General features: G+C 32.8%; 1 protein-coding gene across 2 annotated transcripts; it reads right to left on the bottom strand.

Moving 5' to 3' along the window:
• Nucleotides 1–1,251: 1,251 nt before the first annotated feature.
• Nucleotides 1,252–3,152, bottom strand: REG (proteasome regulator gamma). Of its 2 annotated transcripts, none has more exons than XM_073976362.1 (3): nt 2,705–3,152; nt 2,187–2,574; nt 1,252–2,113 (listed from the first exon to the last, which is right to left on the bottom strand). In XM_073976362.1, exons 1-3 carry the CDS (start codon nt 2,726–2,728, stop codon nt 1,746–1,748), a joined length of 780 nt encoding a protein of 259 aa, XP_073832463.1. In that variant the 5' UTR covers nt 2,729–3,152; the 3' UTR covers nt 1,252–1,745. The 2 variants fall into 2 exon arrangements, with proteins under 2 accessions (XP_073832463.1, XP_073832464.1); XM_073976363.1 differs by having other exon boundaries at nt 2,187–2,571; nt 2,705–3,103.
• Nucleotides 3,153–19,909: the final 16,757 nt, after the last annotated feature.

Raw genomic sequence — 19,909 nt, 5'->3', positions numbered from 1 at the left:
CCGGGACCCCCAATAACATCCAAAATTTCGTGACGATCCGATCAAAATTGCGACCTGTAGGGTGATTACAAGGTTTAGATGGACAGACGGACGGACACACATAGCCAGCTCGTCGAGACATTCATTTTGGTATATATAAGTGTGGGTCTACGACCATTATTTCGATGCTTTACAAACTTTTTGGCCAAAACCAACTTATAATACCCTCCCCACATAGTGGTGTAGGGTATAAAAAGCTACCATTCTTGAAATATCGTCACCTAAGAGTCAAATTACACATATGGAGAAATAATTTCCATGTGGTAGGTATTTCCATAAGCTTTCATACGTTACCCATTTTGTAGTAATCGGTTCAATAGAACCGGGTCTAACCCGGTTTTGAACCTGGACTTTCGGGTCAAATAACCGGTTAACCGAATCCGCCCCCGTGGGAATTGTACATTAACTCAATAAGCCCTCCCTCTGCCATTAAAATTGCTGCAAAAATCAATGAATACATTGTTTGTACTGCTGTTTAGTTTTGAAATAATGTGGGTTACGCCTTTTGTGTTCTATGAAAATTACAGTATGATGTTACGTCTATTGTTATTTCTTGAATAGGATCGTTATGTTTAAACGTAGAAGCTTGAAATTTTGCCAGAGCATGTATTTTAGCTTAATATATCAGATTCCATCAAAAAACGAATTTCGATTTCCATGTCGGTTACGTCTTCCGGCATTTATGGTGACGATATGAAAAAGGTGTAGAGCAAAGTCGATAAGACGTCCAAATGCTACAAGTCACCGTTATCCTTACTCAAGTTTCCTGTATTATAATTACTGAGCCTACCTACTTTCGGCATAAGTACAGTTTAGGGCCCAGTCCCAGATCATGTTGATATACATATGTATATATGTACAACAGGTAGCCCTTGGGTCCTGAGTACAATGATATACATTTTGTCTCGCACAGGTCCATACTTCCCGCGACGTGAACCTAAACTCGACTTGTTCCATTATTCCGTGGTTATGTTCAATGCCTTTTTGATGTTTTCTCAAAAAGCGATTAGACATGACCATCTATACCAACATACACAGGCGAGTTGTTCTATTGTCATAAAATTTGCAATAACAACAATTGAACAATTCTCTCAACATAAATATGTATGTGCGATCATCATGATATGCTGCTATGTTAAGTTATTCCATACCATATATCTATGCCTATGTTATGTTTCGACTGACCATTTAACATTAAACAACATTGTGAAATTATATGTATAATTTTTTGTTGTATTTTGAAGATGATTTTCATGTGGTCGTTTGTTTTGCATATTTTATATTTATAAATGATTTTCATTCTTTTAGGGTTTGTGGTTTTCTTTTTTACTCTTTAATTTAAACAAATCGTCAAATAAAATTATTACGATACTGCATAAACAAATTTTGGGAAGTATATAATATGGATAATAATAATAGTAATAATAATATGGATGAATATGATTGTAACAATCAAATTCAATTTTGGATTGTTTGTAGAGTTTTACAAGTAGAAAACTATGTTTTAGTTCTATGTAATTCTATTATTATTTGTTTTAGAGAGAAGAAGCTCTAACGATGTTCCTTTATTCCTTTCCATGGATTGATTCCCTTTGGTTGAGAGAGAAAATATAAAATTGTCGAGCAATAAGTGAAGAGGACGAGGGGGATTTATACAGCATAAAAAGTATGGGTTTGTCTTTCGTTGTTTTTTATTATTTGTTTGTTTAGTAAAGACTTTCGGCATTTGAGGAACGTGGTTTCTTAAGTTTCTCCATATTCTTAATGACAATGTCATGCAGCGAGGAATAACGATTTCTAACTTCACAAACCACCAGCCATAAGCTAAGATATTCCTTCTCGTCCAATTCCACTACGGCGCGTCTGTAATCATCAATGTGAGGATATTTTGCAACCTTGGAAACCACCTTGGCTCTTGACAAGAAATAGCGGGAAATTTGATCAAAGAATGCGGCGGCCTCAGATTCAACAGTTTGGATTTCAGCCAAGGTGTCTTCTTGAATGGAAACACCAAAATTGTTGCCATCTTCGATTTTTGGAATCATAAAGGAAATCCACATTTTCAAGAGGTTTGCTGAAAGAAGAGACAAACGACAAAATTAAAAACTAGTTCTCCTCCCCAAAGTGAACATTTATTTTCTACTTACAATCTTCCACCAATTTTCGAATAATGGGTTTCACAACTTTAATCATTTCACAAAGTGGTGTATTGCAGGGCACTGAACCACTTGGCAAATACATAACCTTAGTACCGACAACAGCTGGTGGTTCAGTACGGGCTCTTTTAGCTGCCGGCTGATCAACATCACCACCAGCACCAGCCTCCACAACTGTATCATCTGAACCATTATTACTGCTTACCAAAATGGGATCCGGAATTGGAATGTTCAAGTCTTGATGGACTTCAGTGAAGTTACGCTCACTGAACATGGGAGTGCTAAGCAAGTCATTGAGTTCGACAATTTTTTCAGGGAAACCTTCGATGATTAATTTTTCGGCTTTTTTGATTAGCGAATCTTTGTAGTCCTGGACCTGCTGCAAAAAGAATAAAACAGAAATGACACAAACAAATGGCAAATTAGTCAAATACAACAACAACAGTGAAAATAACAAGAAGTATAGGACAAATGATTGGTTCTAACTACAGGAACAGTGCAACATTTACTTTGGCAATGGTATCGCTCGGCATTTTTTGTTTTTACTAATGAATTTCCTTCCTGTTCCTTTCCAAAAAAGTGTGTTGTGGCCGCCTTCTGTTGCTTGCCCGTGTCTGTCTATATTCCGTTGTTTTTCTTACTGAGGAAACGTCTTTGCCAATTTCGTTGCAATTTTTCGTTTAGCAGCTGCTTTGATTGTTGTTTCTCTTGTATGCCTCTGTCGCTTGGGTTTTTCTAAACGTTTGTTTTTGCCGTTTATTTGTTATTTTAACAAATATCCGTTTTGTTTAATTTTCTAGTTTTATTTTAGAAATGATTCTTCTTAAATAATTCAGCTTTTTCTTCTCTCTGCCAAAAGAAATCGGCGTGCTTTACAATGCCGTTTATTTGACAGTTCAAAAACAGTGTTGCCAATGCGTTGAGAAAAGGTGTGCCAGTGTTGGCACAACTGAGTTTAGATGTATACAGTGGCAATTATTGCAAATTAGTACACTTTAGATGTTGGCGAATCAAATATCACGTTACCGCCAACAATTTACCGGAATTATTATTTTATTGTACTTTTCGTTGTTATGGATTTGGTTAATGCTCGGTTTACATTTACGAAATCCACTCGATTTCATCTGTCAATTCCTTTGTGTATACGTCAAATGAAAACTCATCTGAAATCGATCGGATTTCATTTGACGTTTGAACAATGGAATTGACATTTGAAATCGAGTGTATTTCGTAAATGTAAACATAGTATAACGAGTAGATTTAAACCAAGGTATTTTGTAGGGAGTACCGATGAAAATGGCGCGTACATTTTCTTATTTTTAGTGCACATACTTCTTAACGAATCTTTCTTAGCTGCAATAACCTGCGACGAAGGATTTTGTAATCATTTTATTATTATTACATACTTTTTTTATACCCTCAGCCTTTAGGCTATGAAGGGTATATACACTTTCATACGGGCAAAATGTGCCTCATCGAAATAATGGTTTTAGAACTCAAGTATGTTTGGACGAAATGTGTTTCAGACAATTTGGAGTCGATTGAGCAATGTCCGTCCGTCTGTCTGGCTGGCTGGAGAGCACGATAACTCTCGAACGGATAAACCGATTCGGTTCAAATTTTGGCTTTCGTAATATTTTACACAAACTTAGTTTAAGTTCGAAGATGGGCTATATCGGTCCACTCCTTCCGGTACCTCCCCCACAAAAGTTCGAAAATGTTCGGAAAATTTGTGCGCACAATAACTCTTGAAGGGAGTAACCGATTTGGTCCATACTTTGCCCATCGTGGAGCGTGTACCAGACTTAGATAAGGTTTCAATATGGACTCAATCGGTCCACTCCTTCGGATACCTCCCACACAAAATTTCGGAAAAGTTCAGTTTAGGGCCAGCTCTCGAATCGCTTTGATTTTTGTTTTAGCAACTTGTATTCACTGCCCTCCATACGACGGTACAAGTTTCATCAGGGGCAAGTCCATACTTCCTGAGAAAATAGCCTGAAAGTTCCAAAAACCCTCTATGACACCGTGTGAGGTGGTTGGAGCGCAAGATAACTCTCGAACGGATCAACCAATCCGGTCCAAAATTTGCTTTTGTAATATTTTGTCCAAACTTAGTTTAAGTTCGAAGATAAGCCATATCGGTCCACTCCTTCAGGTACCTCCCCCACAAAAGTTCAAAAATGTTCGGAAAATTTGTTCGTTCGGTAACTCTTGAAGGGAGTGGCCGAATTAGTGCATACTTTACACATCCTAATATATTTACTAGATATAGATTAGGTTCAAATATGGACTATATTTGTCCACTCCATCCGGTACCTCCCACACAAAATTTCGGATAAGTTCACTTTAAGACCTGCTATCGAATCACTTTGATTTTTGTTGAAGCAACTTGCATTCGCTGCCTCAATTACGATGGTAAAAGTTTTTTCAGGGGCAAGTCCATACTTCTTGAGCAAATAGCCCGAAGAGTGGAAAACCCCTATGGCAGCATATATAGTGGCTAGAGATCTACTTCCATAATGGTCAATAAAGATCCATTCCTTTTAGTATCTCTTCCGCAAAACTTTTGATCTTTAATCCTAATCAAAATGTTTGTCGGTTCAAACACCCAACATTTTTAAAAACCCCTAAATACATACGTTTTTTGGGAAAAAGTCTGTTCAATATACACAGGCTGAGGGTATATCTCTGTCGGCAAAGCCGACTGATACCGTTTTACTTGTTTAAATTACTTTTCCCCCACAGTCATTGTTTTAATAGTTTATTAAAATCAAATGATGCAAGTCATTTGCTGGTCATTTTCAATCAATTTTCCAAATTTAGAACGCCCTTGGGGCAACAAAAATCATAGGAAATAATATTTTCACAAAAGCATCAAACAAAGCATCATCCCCTTCGACCAATTTGGCGGCAGACTCTGTGAGGATGAGGAGGAGTTAGAGACGATCGAGCACATCCTGTGTAGCTGTCCAGCCTTGGCTCTTAGACGGCATAGGTTAGTAGATGTTCACTTTCCACCGTGTCTAACTATCTACTCAAGTGTGGAACCTGCTGTGATCTACAACATCATCAAAAATCTGAAGTGGCTGGGACAGCGCAACCTGAACGCGTAAATTAATTCAACTATTCTGCCTACCATTAAAAATAAATCTTTTTTCCTCCTCGAAAACTATTCCTCCCCTGTTAAACTTTCTTGTTATTTATTCGTTCTTTATTATTCTAACAACTTCCTCTCCCCCTATCCTCTCTTTTCCATCTCCTCTTTCCTTGCAGCTTTTTTCTACTGGATGATCACAATGGACCGGAAGGTCTCCGAGTGACGCAGTCACGCGTTAGTGGCTGCACATCCCCTAAACTAACCTAAGGTACTGCCCTATCTTTGATATTTTTATATAAAAAAGTTATAAGTAGGGGGGTTGTGGTTTTTTATTTGGGATGACGACTTCTATGTTGCTGTAATTGGCAATACCAACAAATTAGTTTTGGGTTTTTCGTTGAGACTCAACGAAAGCATAACAGTGGGTAAGATTTGGTTTGCAAGTGAAGTTGCTCAAGTTTAGGTAGTGCCAAAGAAATTTTCGATCAGAGCGTTTCTTTGAACACGTATCTATTTGAGCAAGCACTTGACACTTCTTGTTGAAAAACAAAAAAACAAGGGAAATGATGAAGATCTGTGGCGAGATCCGAAACTATAGTCTTCCCTGCCTTACCCCTTTGGTAAACATAGCCAATTTTTTCCTATTAATAAATTAAAGTTGTTTTAAATTACTATTCATAGCAAACATACATTTTTTTATTTTTCATGTGACGTTTGCCATTTTCGTTCTTGACATATTTATGAACATTACTATGTTTTCCGTTCCTGTACTTTTTGAAAAAGTATGTGTTCTGAGAGCAATTTTGACAGTTCTCTCTTTTGCTATTTTTGCCACTGAAAAAGTACTGGAACGAAGCTAATATGATTTCAAAATAAAAAATCAAAACCAAGGCATATTCATATAAGGTAGAAGTGATAATCAGCTGCATTCTTACTTTTTTTGTAAATTTAGTTTTCAAAATGTAATAGGGTCTACTCATGAAATTTGAAACTTCGAAATCTGCTACCATAAAATACTGCTTTTCATCCTAAACGTGTAATAAAAATGACCTACGAGAGTTATGAATGCTTTATATTTACATTTTGCTTCAAATTTGTTCTATTCTAGAGGATTTTCAAAATGCATTTATGTTTTTCCTGAAAAAAAAAATTTGGAACAACCCTATTATTCAATATTTTTTTTGACAATTAATTTTCAATAACAACAATGTTGTTTTTGTAAATTTATTAGTTGTTGTAATTCATGCATATACCTTATAATAAATATACCTTGATCAAAACAATTTCAATGAATGAAAATAGATAACATAATTTCCTTGGTTTTATTTAACAAAACAATAACGGTAAGAAAAGTATTGAAAAAAAAAACATAATAAAAATCAGTATCAGTAACATCCTCATCAAATTTGATGGTATGTGCCCTGATATAGCAGTGTCCAGTAATGACTCCCGTCGTTACTCTAACTTCAGCTTTACTCAGGTTCAACAGAGAGTTCGTTCTTTTGACTGACAGAGACTTGCCACAATGCACCTAGGTTCATTATGCCACAATTCACTGGCTCTTTCGTCAGAGAACGTTTAAATTTTTTGAAAGAAATGACAAATGGGTGGTTGGGCGATATCTAGATCTGTAGACTGCGATCCTCGTCTAGCTAATTCGTCTGCTCTTTCATTACCCAAATAGTCGCGGTGTCGTGGTACCCAGCATAGCCGGAAGCCGTTAGTTAGCGTTTCCAAGGCTGATATACACTTAAAGACGACATCGGATTTGATGGCTTTAAGAGCCGCTTGACTATCCACAAAGATAGTCACCGGTTCAAAGATTTCTGCATCCAAACAGGGCAGTACCTTGCTATGGGGGCTATATCAAAGGGTGGGCCTGCAGCGAAAATTCTCTGTTGGAATATTTTAAATCCCCAAATGAAGTCTTAAAGCCAAATTTCAGCTATTTAGGATGGATTATGCGACTAAAACCTAAGAAGTTACCGAAATCTGAAGGTATTGTTCAAAGGGGGCTATATAAAAACGTGGACCTATACCGACAATTTTTACAGCAATGTATACATAACCCTAATGGAGTCTAAATACCCAAATATTAGCCATTTCAATTGGATAATGTAGTAGAAATCTTTAAAATAGCGAAAAGATACCGTTCTAGAGTTAAAAATAAAAATTAACCAAATTTATTAACAAATCAAGTAAAATTATCAATCTAGAGTTTTTTTGTCAAAATTATTGATAAAATACAATAGAACATCGACTTTTATTTTTTTCGCGCTACATCTGCATATATTTTCACTGTGCGACGCTTACTATTTCTCCGTCTATACTTTAAGTAGTCGATGGTCATTCTTTCATTAGTATTGCCATGGCATTGCCATTTTGTAGTGCAGTCATCTAGCAAAGACAACACCCTATATTAAAGACTTTTAAACTGTAGAGGAAACATGAATTATTTCAATACAGTACAATTGGTGACTGTCCTTGCCGACGCTTATAATAATAAAGGCTATCATTGGGAATTTTGGAGACTGGAGGTATATTTTGTATTTAATTTAAATAATGTTGTTTATGATGTTGTATTTTTCATATTTTGATTTGATCTTATAGTCGTGGACTACAGAACAATATTTTTGAAGGACACAATTTAATAATCGTGCATATTTTACTAATATTCTGAATGACTAAATGAATCAGCCCTATAATTTTGGGTTCCAAATAATCGCATAATTTTTTTTCTTTTATCGAAGGAAGTTTTTTAAGGAATTGCCTCATTAACACATAATTTGCTGCACATCATTACTCTTTTCATAAGTAACTTCCTTGCCAAACATTAACAATAAAGAAGCTGAGGATAATGTCCTTCCTTTTATCGTTTCCCAAAAATGTTTTGCAATTCATTCAATGACACAATTCATGCATGCTGTTGCAGTGGATGCTTGCATATAACCGAAAAAGTACTTAGCTCAGTTAAGGGCTGTGGTTTGTATGCGTCAAGTGAACTGCAGTGGTTAAAGTACTTTTGTGGCGAGAGGGAAAACTATGAAAAAATAACGGAAATACAATCACTGTTTTATGTAGAAGAAAAGTGATTAACACAAATTGGATGATGGAACAGACTGGGTGAAAAATATATTAACAGATACATAAACCACGATTATGGCCTTGTGAGTCATTCAAAAATATTCTTTAATAAATCCACGATTATAGCCTTGCAGGTCCCTCAAAAATATTCTTTAATAAATCCACGATTATAGCCTTGCAGGTCCCTCAAAAATATTCTTTAATAAATCCACGATAATAGCCTTGCAGGTCCCTCAAAAATATTCTTTAATAAATCCACGATAATAGCCTTGCAGGTCCCTCAAAAATATTCTTTAATAAATCCACGATTATAGCCTTGCAGGTCCCTCAAAAATATTCTTTAATAAATCCACGATTATAGCCTTGCAGGTCCCTCAAAAATATTCTTTAATAAATCCACGATAATAGCCTTGCAGGTCCCTCAAAAATATTCTTTAATAAATCCACGATAATAGCCTTGCAGGTCCCTCAAAAATATTCGTTAATAAATCCACGATTATAGCCTTGCAGGTCCCTCAAAAATATTCTTTAATAAATCCACGATTATTGTTTTGAAGGTCCCTCAAAAATATTCTTTAATAAATCCACGATTATAGCCTTGAAGGTCCCTCAAACACAGTCTTTCATAAATCCAGGACTATAGCCTTGAAGGACCCTCAAAAATATTCTTTAATAAATCCACGATTATAGCCTTGAAGGTAGCTCAAAAATATTCTTTAATAAATCCACGATTATAGCTTTGCAGGTCCCTCAAAAATATTCTTTAATAAATCCACGATTATAGCCTTGAAGGTAGCTCAAAAATATTCTTTAATAAATCCACGATTATAGCTTTGCAGGTCCCTCAAAAATATTCTTTAATAAATCCACGATTATAGCCTTGCAGGTCCCTCAAAAATATTCTTTAATAAATCCACGATTATAGCCTTGCAGGTCCCTCAAAAATATTCTTTAATAAATCCACGATTATAACCTTGAAGGTCCTCAAAAATATTCTTTAATAAATCCACGATTATAGCCTTGAAGATACCTCAAAAATATTCTTTAATAAATCCACGATTATAACCTTGAAGGTAGCTCAAAAATATTCTTTAATAAATCCACGATTATAGCCTTGAAGGTAGCTCAAAAATATTCTTTAATAAATCCACGATTATAGCCTTGAAGGTAGCTCAAAAATATTCTTTAATAAATCCACGATTATAGCCTTGAAGGTAGCTCAAAAATATTCTTTAATAAATCCACGATTATAGCCTTGAAGGTAGCTCAAAAATATTCTTTAATAAATCCACGATTATAGCCTTGAAGGTAGCTCAAAAATATTCTTTAATAAATCCACGATTATAGCCTTGAAGGTAGCTCAAAAATATTCTTTAATAAATCCACGATTATAGCCTTGAAGGTAGCTCAAAAATAATCTTTAATAAATCCACGATTATAGCCTTGAAGGTAGCTTAAAAATATTCTTTAATAAATCCACGATTAAAGCCTTGAAGGTAGCTCAAAAATATTCTTTAATAAATCCACGATTATAGCCTTGAAGGTAGCTCAAAAATATTCTTTAATAAATCCACGATTATAGCCTTGAAGGTAGCTCAAAAATATTCTTTAATAAATCCACGATTATAGCCTTGAAGGTAGCTCAAAAATATTCTTTAATAAATCCACGATTATAGCCTTGAAGGTAGCTCAAAAATATTCTTTAATAAATCCACGATTATAGCCTTGAAGGTAGCTCAAAAATATTCTTTAATAAATCCACGATTATAGCCTTGAAGGTAGCTCAAAAATATTCTTTAATAAATCCACGATTATAGCCTTGAAGGTAGCTCAAAAATATTCTTTAATAAATCCACGATTATAGCCTTGAAGGTAGCTCAAAAATATTCTTTAATAAATCCACGATTATAGCCTTGAAGGTAGCTCAAAAATATTCTTTAATAAATCCACGATTATAGCCTTGAAGGTAGCTCAAAAATATTCTTTAATAAATCCACGATTATAGCCTTGAAGGTAGCTCAAAAATATTCTTTAATAAATCCACGATTATAGCCTTGAAGGTAGCTCAAAAATATTCTTTAATAAATCCACGATTATAGCCTTGAAGGTAGCTCAAAAATATTCTTTAATAAATCCACGATTATAGCCTTGAAGGTAGCTCAAAAATATTCTTTAATAAATCCACGATTATAGCCTTGAAGGTAGCTCAAAAATATTCTTTAATAAATCCACGATTATAGCCTTGAAGGTAGCTCAAAAATATTCTTTAATAAATCCACGATTATAGCCTTGAAGGTAGCTCAAAAATATTCTTTAATAAATCCACGATTATAGCCTTGAAGGTAGCTCAAAAATATTCTTTAATAAATCCACGATTATAGCCTTGAAGGTAGCTCAAAAATATTCTTTAATAAATCCACGATTATAGCCTTGAAGGTAGCTCAAAAATATTCTTTAATAAATCCACGATTATAGCCTTGCAGGTCCCTCAAAAATATTCTTTAATAAATCCACGATTATAACCTTGAAGGTCCTCAAAAATATTCTTTAATAAATCCACGATTATAGTCTTGAAGGTAGCTCAAAAATATTCTTTAATAAATCCACGATTATAGCCTTGAAGGTAGCTCAAAAATTTTATTTTTTATTTATTATATTAACATGTAGTAAATACAATGTTAATAAGAGATAGCATTGGCTACTATGGCTATTAAAAATATTCTTTAATAAATCCACGATTATAGCCTTGAAGGTAGCTCAAAAATATTCTTTAATAAATCCACGATTATAGCCTTGAAGGTAGCTCAAAAATATTCTTTAATAAATCCACGATTATAGCCTTGAAGGTAGCTCAAAAATATTCTTTAATAAATCCACGATTATAGCCTTGAAGGTAGCTCAAAAATATTCTTTAATAAATCCACGATTATAGCCTTGAAGGTAGCTCAAAAATATTCTTTAATAAATCCACGATTATAGCCTTGAAGGTAGCTCAAAAATATTCTTTAATAAATCCACGATTATAGCCTTGAAGGTAGCTCAAAAATATTCTTTAATAAATTCACGTTTTTAGCCTTGAAGGTAGCTCAAAAATATTCTTTAATAAATCCACGATTATAGCCTTGAAGGTAGCTCAAAAATATTCTTTAATAAATCCACGATTATAGCCTTGAAGGTAGCTCAAAAATATTCTTTAATAAATCCACGATTATAGCTTTGAAGGTAGCTCAAAAATATTCTTTAATAAATACACGATTATAGCCTTGAAGGTAGCTCAAAAATATTCTTTAATAAATTCACGATTTTAGCCTTGAAGGTAGCTCAAAAATATTCTTTAATAAATCCACGATTATAGCCTTGAAGGTAGCTTAAAAATATTCTTTAATAAATCCACGATTATAGCCTTGAAGGTAGCTCAAAAATATTCTTTAATAAATCCACGATTATAGCCTTGAAGGTACCTCAAAAATATTCTTTAATAAATCCACGATTATAGCCTTGAAGGTACCTCAAAAATATTCTTTAATAAATCCACGATTATAGCCTTGAAGGTAGCTCAAAAATATTCTTTAATAAATCCACGATTATAGCCTTGAAGGTAGCTAAAAAATATTCTTTAATAAATCCACGATTATAGCCTTGAAGGTACCTCAAAAATATTCTTTAATAAATCCACGATTATAGCCTTGAAGGTAGCTCAAAAATATTCTTTAATAAATCCACGATTATAGCCTTGAAGGTACCTCAAAAATATTCTTTAATAAATCCACGATTATAGCCTTGAAGGTACCTCAAAAATATTCTTTAATAAATCCACGATTATAGCCTTGAAGGTACCTCAAAAATATTCTTTAATAAATCCACGATTATAGCCTTGAAGGTACCTCAAAAATATTCTTTAATAAATCCACGATTATAGCCTTGAAGGTAGCTCAAAAATATTCTTTAATAAATCCACGATTATAGCCTTGAAGGTAGCTCAAAAATATTCTTTAATAAATCCACGATTATAGCCTTGAAGGTAGCTCAAAAATATTCTTTAATAAATCCACGATTATAGCCTTGAAGGTACCTCAAAAATATTCTTTAATAAATCCACGATTATAGCCTTGAAGGTAGCTCAAAAATATTCTTTAATAAATCCACGATTATAGCCTTGAAGGTAGCTCAAAAATATTCTTTAATAAATCCACGATTATAGCCTTGAAGGTAGCTCAAAAATATTCTTTAATAAATCCACGATTATAGCCTTGAAGGTAGCTCAAAAATATTCTTTAATAAATCCACGATTATAGCCTTGAAGGTAGCTCAAAAATATTCTTTAATAAATCCACGATTATAGCCTTGAAGGTACCTCAAAAATATTCTTTAATAAATCCACGATTATAGCCTTGAAGGTACCTCAAAAATATTCTTTAATAAATCCACGATTATAGCCTTGAAGGTACCTCAAAAATATTCTTTAATAAATCCACGATTATAGCCTTGAAGGTACCTCAAAAATATTCTTTAATAAATCCACGATTATAGCCTTGAAGGTAGCTCAAAAATATTCTTTAATAAATCCACGATTATAGCCTTGAAGGTACCTCAAAAATATTCTTTAATAAATCCACGATTATAGCCTTGAAGGTAGCTCAAAAATATTCTTTAATAAATCCACGATTATAGCCTTGAAGGTACCTCAAAAATATTCTTTAATAAATCCACGATTATAGCCTTGAAGGTAGCTCAAAAATATTCTTTAATAAATCCACGATTATAGCCTTGAAGGTAGCTCAAAAATATTCTTTAATAAATCCACGATTATAGCCTTGAAGGTCCCTCAAAAATATTCTTTAATAAATCCACGATTGTATCCTTGAAGACCCCTCAAAAAATTATTTAATAAATCCACGATTATAGCCTTGAAGGTACCTCACAAATATTCTTTAATAAATCCACGATTGTATCCTTGAAGACCCCTCAAAAAATTATTTAATAAATCCACGATTATAGCCTTGAAGGTACCTCACAAATATTCTTTAATAAATCCACGATTATAGCCTTGAAGGTACCTCACAAATATTCTTTAATAAATCCACGATTATAGCCTTGAATGTCCCTCAAAAATATTCTTTAATAAATCCACGATTATAGCCTTGAAGGTAGCTCAAAAATATTCTTTAATAAATCCACGATTATAGCCTTGAAGGTAGCTCAAAAATATTCTTTAATAAATCCACGATTATAGCCTTGAAGGTAGCTCAAAAATATTCTTTAATAAATCCACGATTATAGCCTTGAAGGTAGCTCAAAAATATTCTTTAATAAATCCACGATTATAGCCTTGAAGGTAGCTCAAAAATATTCTTTAATAAATCCACGATTATAGCCTTGAAGGTAGCTCAAAAATATTCTTTAATAAATCCACGATTATAGCCTTGAAGGTAGCTCAAAAATAATCTTTAATAAATCCACGATTATAGCCTTGAAGGTAGCTTAAAAATATTCTTTAATAAATCCACGATTAAAGCCTTGAAGGTAGCTCAAAAATATTCTTTAATAAATCCACGATTATAGCCTTGAAGGTAGCTCAAAAATATTCTTTAATAAATCCACGATTATAGCCTTGAAGGTAGCTCAAAAATATTCTTTAATAAATCCACGATTATAGCCTTGAAGGTAGCTCAAAAATATTCTTTAATAAATCCACGATTATAGCCTTGAAGGTAGCTCAAAAATATTCTTTAATAAATCCACGATTATAGCCTTGAAGGTAGCTCAAAAATATTCTTTAATAAATCCACGATTATAGCCTTGAAGGTAGCTCAAAAATATTCTTTAATAAATCCACGATTATAGCCTTGAAGGTAGCTCAAAAATATTCTTTAATAAATCCACGATTATAGCCTTGAAGGTAGCTCAAAAATATTCTTTAATAAATCCACGATTATAGCCTTGAAGGTAGCTCAAAAATATTCTTTAATAAATCCACGATTATAGCCTTGAAGGTAGCTCAAAAATATTCTTTAATAAATCCACGATTATAGCCTTGAAGGTAGCTCAAAAATATTCTTTAATAAATCCACGATTATAGCCTTGAAGGTAGCTCAAAAATATTCTTTAATAAATCCACGATTATAGCCTTGAAGGTAGCTCAAAAATAATCTTTAATAAATCCACGATTATAGCCTTGAAGGTAGCTTAAAAATATTCTTTAATAAATCCACGATTAAAGCCTTGAAGGTAGCTCAAAAATATTCTTTAATAAATCCACGATTATAGCCTTGAAGGTAGCTCAAAAATATTCTTTAATAAATCCACGATTATAGCCTTGAAGGTAGCTCAAAAATATTCTTTAATAAATCCACGATTATAGCCTTGAAGGTAGCTCAAAAATATTCTTTAATAAATCCACGATTATAGCCTTGAAGGTAGCTCAAAAATATTCTTTAATAAATCCACGATTATAGCCTTGAAGGTAGCTCAAAAATATTCTTTAATAAATCCACGATTATAGCCTTGAAGGTAGCTCAAAAATATTCTTTAATAAATCCACGATTATAGCCTTGAAGGTAGCTCAAAAATATTCTTTAATAAATCCACGATTATAGCCTTGAAGGTAGCTCAAAAATATTCTTTAATAAATCCACGATTATAGCCTTGAAGGTAGCTCAAAAATATTCTTTAATAAATCCACGATTATAGCCTTGAAGGTAGCTCAAAAATATTCTTTAATAAATCCACGATTATAGCCTTGAAGGTAGCTCAAAAATATTCTTTAATAAATCCACGATTATAGCCTTGAAGGTAGCTCAAAAATATTCTTTAATAAATCCACGATTATAGCCTTGAAGGTAGCTCAAAAATATTCTTTAATAAATCCACGATTATAGCCTTGAAGGTAGCTCAAAAATATTCTTTAATAAATCCACGATTATAGCCTTGAAGGTAGCTCAAAAATATTCTTTAATAAATCCACGATTATAGCCTTGAAGGTAGCTCAAAAATATTCTTTAATAAATCCACGATTATAGCCTTGAAGGTAGCTCAAAAATATTCTTTAATAAATCCACGATTATAGCCTTGAAGGTAGCTCAAAAATATTCTTTAATAAATCCACGATTATAGCCTTGAAGGTAGCTCAAAAATATTCTTTAATAAATCCACGATTATAGCCTTGAAGGTAGCTCAAAAATATTCTTTAATAAATCCACGATTATAGCCTTGCAGGTCCCTCAAAAATATTCTTTAATAAATCCACGATTATAACCTTGAAGGTCCTCAAAAATATTCTTTAATAAATCCACGATTATAGTCTTGAAGGTAGCTCAAAAATATTCTTTAATAAATCCACGATTATAGCCTTGAAGGTAGCTCAAAAATTTTATTTTTTATTTATTATATTAACATGTAGTAAATACAATGTTAATAAGAGATAGCATTGGCTACTATGGCTATTAAAAATATTCTTTAATAAATCCACGATTATAGCCTTGAAGGTAGCTCAAAAATATTCTTTAATAAATCCACGATTATAGCCTTGAAGGTAGCTCAAAAATATTCTTTAATAAATCCACGATTATAGCCTTGAAGGTAGCTCAAAAATATTCTTTAATAAATCCACGATTATAGCCTTGAAGGTAGCTCAAAAATATTCTTTAATAAATCCACGATTATAGCCTTGAAGGTAGCTCAAAAATATTCTTTAATAAATCCACGATTATAGCCTTGAAGGTAGCTCAAAAATATTCTTTAATAAATCCACGATTATAGCCTTGAAGGTAGCTCAAAAATATTCTTTAATAAATTCACGTTTTTAGCCTTGAAGGTAGCTCAAAAATATTCTTTAATAAATCCACGATTATAGCCTTGAAGGTAGCTCAAAAATATTCTTTAATAAATCCACGATTATAGCCTTGAAGGTAGCTCAAAAATATTCTTTAATAAATCCACGATTATAGCTTTGAAGGTAGCTCAAAAATATTCTTTAATAAATACACGATTATAGCCTTGAAGGTAGCTCAAAAATATTCTTTAATAAATTCACGATTTTAGCCTTGAAGGTAGCTCAAAAATATTCTTTAATAAATCCACGATTATAGCCTTGAAGGTAGCTTAAAAATATTCTTTAATAAATCCACGATTATAGCCTTGAAGGTAGCTCAAAAATATTCTTTAATAAATCCACGATTATAGCCTTGAAGGTACCTCAAAAATATTCTTTAATAAATCCACGATTATAGCCTTGAAGGTACCTCAAAAATATTCTTTAATAAATCCACGATTATAGCCTTGAAGGTAGCTCAAAAATATTCTTTAATAAATCCACGATTATAGCCTTGAAGGTAGCTAAAAAATATTCTTTAATAAATCCACGATTATAGCCTTGAAGGTACCTCAAAAATATTCTTTAATAAATCCACGATTATAGCCTTGAAGGTAGCTCAAAAATATTCTTTAATAAATCCACGATTATAGCCTTGAAGGTACCTCAAAAATATTCTTTAATAAATCCACGATTATAGCCTTGAAGGTACCTCAAAAATATTCTTTAATAAATCCACGATTATAGCCTTGAAGGTACCTCAAAAATATTCTTTAATAAATCCACGATTATAGCCTTGAAGGTACCTCAAAAATATTCTTTAATAAATCCACGATTATAGCCTTGAAGGTAGCTCAAAAATATTCTTTAATAAATCCACGATTATAGCCTTGAAGGTAGCTCAAAAATATTCTTTAATAAATCCACGATTATAGCCTTGAAGGTAGCTCAAAAATATTCTTTAATAAATCCACGATTATAGCCTTGAAGGTACCTCAAAAATATTCTTTAATAAATCCACGATTATAGCCTTGAAGGTAGCTCAAAAATATTCTTTAATAAATCCACGATTATAGCCTTGAAGGTAGCTCAAAAATATTCTTTAATAAATCCACGATTATAGCCTTGAAGGTAGCTCAAAAATATTCTTTAATAAATCCACGATTATAGCCTTGAAGGTAGCTCAAAAATATTCTTTAATAAATCCACGATTATAGCCTTGAAGGTAGCTCAAAAATATTCTTTAATAAATCCACGATTATAGCCTTGAAGGTACCTCAAAAATATTCTTTAATAAATCCACGATTATAGCCTTGAAGGTACCTCAAAAATATTCTTTAATAAATCCACGATTATAGCCTTGAAGGTACCTCAAAAATATTCTTTAATAAATCCACGATTATAGCCTTGAAGGTACCTCAAAAATATTCTTTAATAAATCCACGATTATAGCCTTGAAGGTAGCTCAAAAATATTCTTTAATAAATCCACGATTATAGCCTTGAAGGTACCTCAAAAATATTCTTTAATAAATCCACGATTATAGCCTTGAAGGTAGCTCAAAAATATTCTTTAATAAATCCACGATTATAGCCTTGAAGGTACCTCAAAAATATTCTTTAATAAATCCACGATTATAGCCTTGAAGGTAGCTCAAAAATATTCTTTAATAAATCCACGATTATAGCCTTGAAGGTAGCTCAAAAATATTCTTTAATAAATCCACGATTATAGCCTTGAAGGTCCCTCAAAAATATTCTTTAATAAATCCACGATTGTATCCTTGAAGACCCCTCAAAAAATTATTTAATAAATCCACGATTATAGCCTTGAAGGTACCTCACAAATATTCTTTAATAAATCCACGATTGTATCCTTGAAGACCCCTCAAAAAATTATTTAATAAATCCACGATTATAGCCTTGAAGGTACCTCACAAATATTCTTTAATAAATCCACGATTATAGCCTTGAAGGTACCTCACAAATATTCTTTAATAAATCCACGATTATAGCCTTGAATGTCCCTCAAAAATAGTATTTCATAAATCCACGATTATAGCCTTGAACGTTCCTCAAAAATATTCTTTAATAAATCCACGATTGTACCCTTGAAGGCCCCTCAAAAATATTCTTTAATAAATCCACGACTTTATCCTTGAAGGTACCTCAAAAATATTCTTTAATAAATCCACGATTATAGCCTTGAAGGTACCTCAAAAATATTCTGTAATAAATCCACGATTATAGCCTTGAAGGTAGCTCAAAAATATTATTCAATAAATCCACGATTATAGCCTTGAAGGTCCCTCGAAAATATTCATTAATAAATCCACGATTTTAGCCTTGAAGGTTCCTCCAAAATATTCTTTAATAAATCCACGATTATAGCCTTGAAGGTACCTCAAAAATATTCTGTAATAAATCCACGATTATAGTCTTGAAGGTAGCTAAAAAATATTCTGTAATAAATCCACGATTATAGTCTTGAAGGTAGCTAAAACATGTTCTTTAATACATCCACGATTATAGCCTTGAAGGTAACTCAAAAATATTCTTTAATAAATCCACGATTAAAGCCTTGAACGTCCCTCAGAAATATTCTGAAATAAATCAACGATTAGAGCCTTGAAGGTCCCTCAGAAATATTCTTTAATAAATCCACGATTAGAGCCTTGAAAAGATATTCGTTAATGAATCCGCGATTATATCGTTGTTTGAAAATATGTTCGATAGCAGTTTATATAGATATCTCCATGATTTCGTATCCGCCAACTGTTTTTAGATTGCTCTTTAAAATGCTTGTCATTGATTTGGAAGTGCATCACATCCGTTCCCGCTATAGCAGCATAAAAGGAGTGGGAAAACAGTTAACATTTTAGTTGGCCATAAAAGAGCATATCCCTATTTTCGAAATTCTTGAAATAAATCAGTTTTTATGAAACATTTTATGGTTCACACGCACACATTGCCACAACCACACAGTGTTCATAGAAAAGTGGTGGATGTATATCGTCCATTAACCGAGAGCAGGACACGATTAAGCAACTTTAGCTTATGGAATTATGCATAGTAATTGGAATTAAAATAGGAAATTAATTGAAAACTCGAAACGAACAAATTTAGCTCAACACAATTCCTCCCAGCGGCAACAAATCATTTCCGTTGTCTTTGTGAAACTTTTCTTGGAACAAAATGAAAGTAAAGTCTGTCACTCTCTTTAACTTTGTGGGACAACACAACAGCTCCATGAAGTAGTCCATCGAGTGGGGAATTCAAACATAAAATGAAAATACCCATTCCAATGGTATTTTCCTTTTCTCTTACTTTTCAATTTCTTAGCAAACTATTTACTTTGATAACGCTGATGGTGGTTGTTGTAGTTGTTGGCGTTATTGTGAAACACCAGCATCCTTGGTACGTCCTTGAAATTGTCTCTCAATTCAGTTAATAATTGAAAAAAAAGAATACGACGCAAAAGAAATATGTTTGCAACATAATGTACCACCAACACTTTTTGTGGTTTGGTTGCGTCTCCCCCTCTTTGTTTTTTTGTGGTGAGTTATATGGAACATGGAAGAGGCCTTCTAAATTTAATGAAAATAGGAATTTTTATGATTGCAAAGGGATTCGAAGAGATTTAATTGTTTAACGACCACATTGAAAGCTTTAGTTTGATGATGGCCAAAATGATAATTATGTGGGCTAATTAAAAGAAAGA

The sequence above is a fragment of the Musca autumnalis genome, unplaced genomic scaffold (genome assembly GCF_047663935.1).
Source record: "Musca autumnalis isolate F117 unplaced genomic scaffold, ASM4766393v1 scaffold_3, whole genome shotgun sequence".
In the NCBI taxonomy this organism is placed as follows: Eukaryota; Metazoa; Arthropoda; class Insecta; order Diptera; family Muscidae; genus Musca; species Musca autumnalis.
The sequence above is the reverse complement of the archived record's forward strand: the minus strand, read 5'-3'. Positions and strand labels throughout refer to the sequence as shown.

Bases quoted from the DNA above. Each gene is read 5' to 3' on its own strand.
- REG (XM_073976362.1), bottom strand. From the start codon at position 2,728: ATGCCGAGCGATACCATTGCCAAA. The intron at 2,575-2,704 runs GTAAATGTTGCA...TTCTTTTTGCAG, and splicing joins CGAGCGATACCATTGCCAAA to CAGGTCCAGGACTACAAAGA. The intron at 2,114-2,186 runs GTAAGTAGAAAA...CTCTTCTTTCAG, and splicing joins TCGAAAATTGGTGGAAGATT to CAAACCTCTTGAAAATGTGG.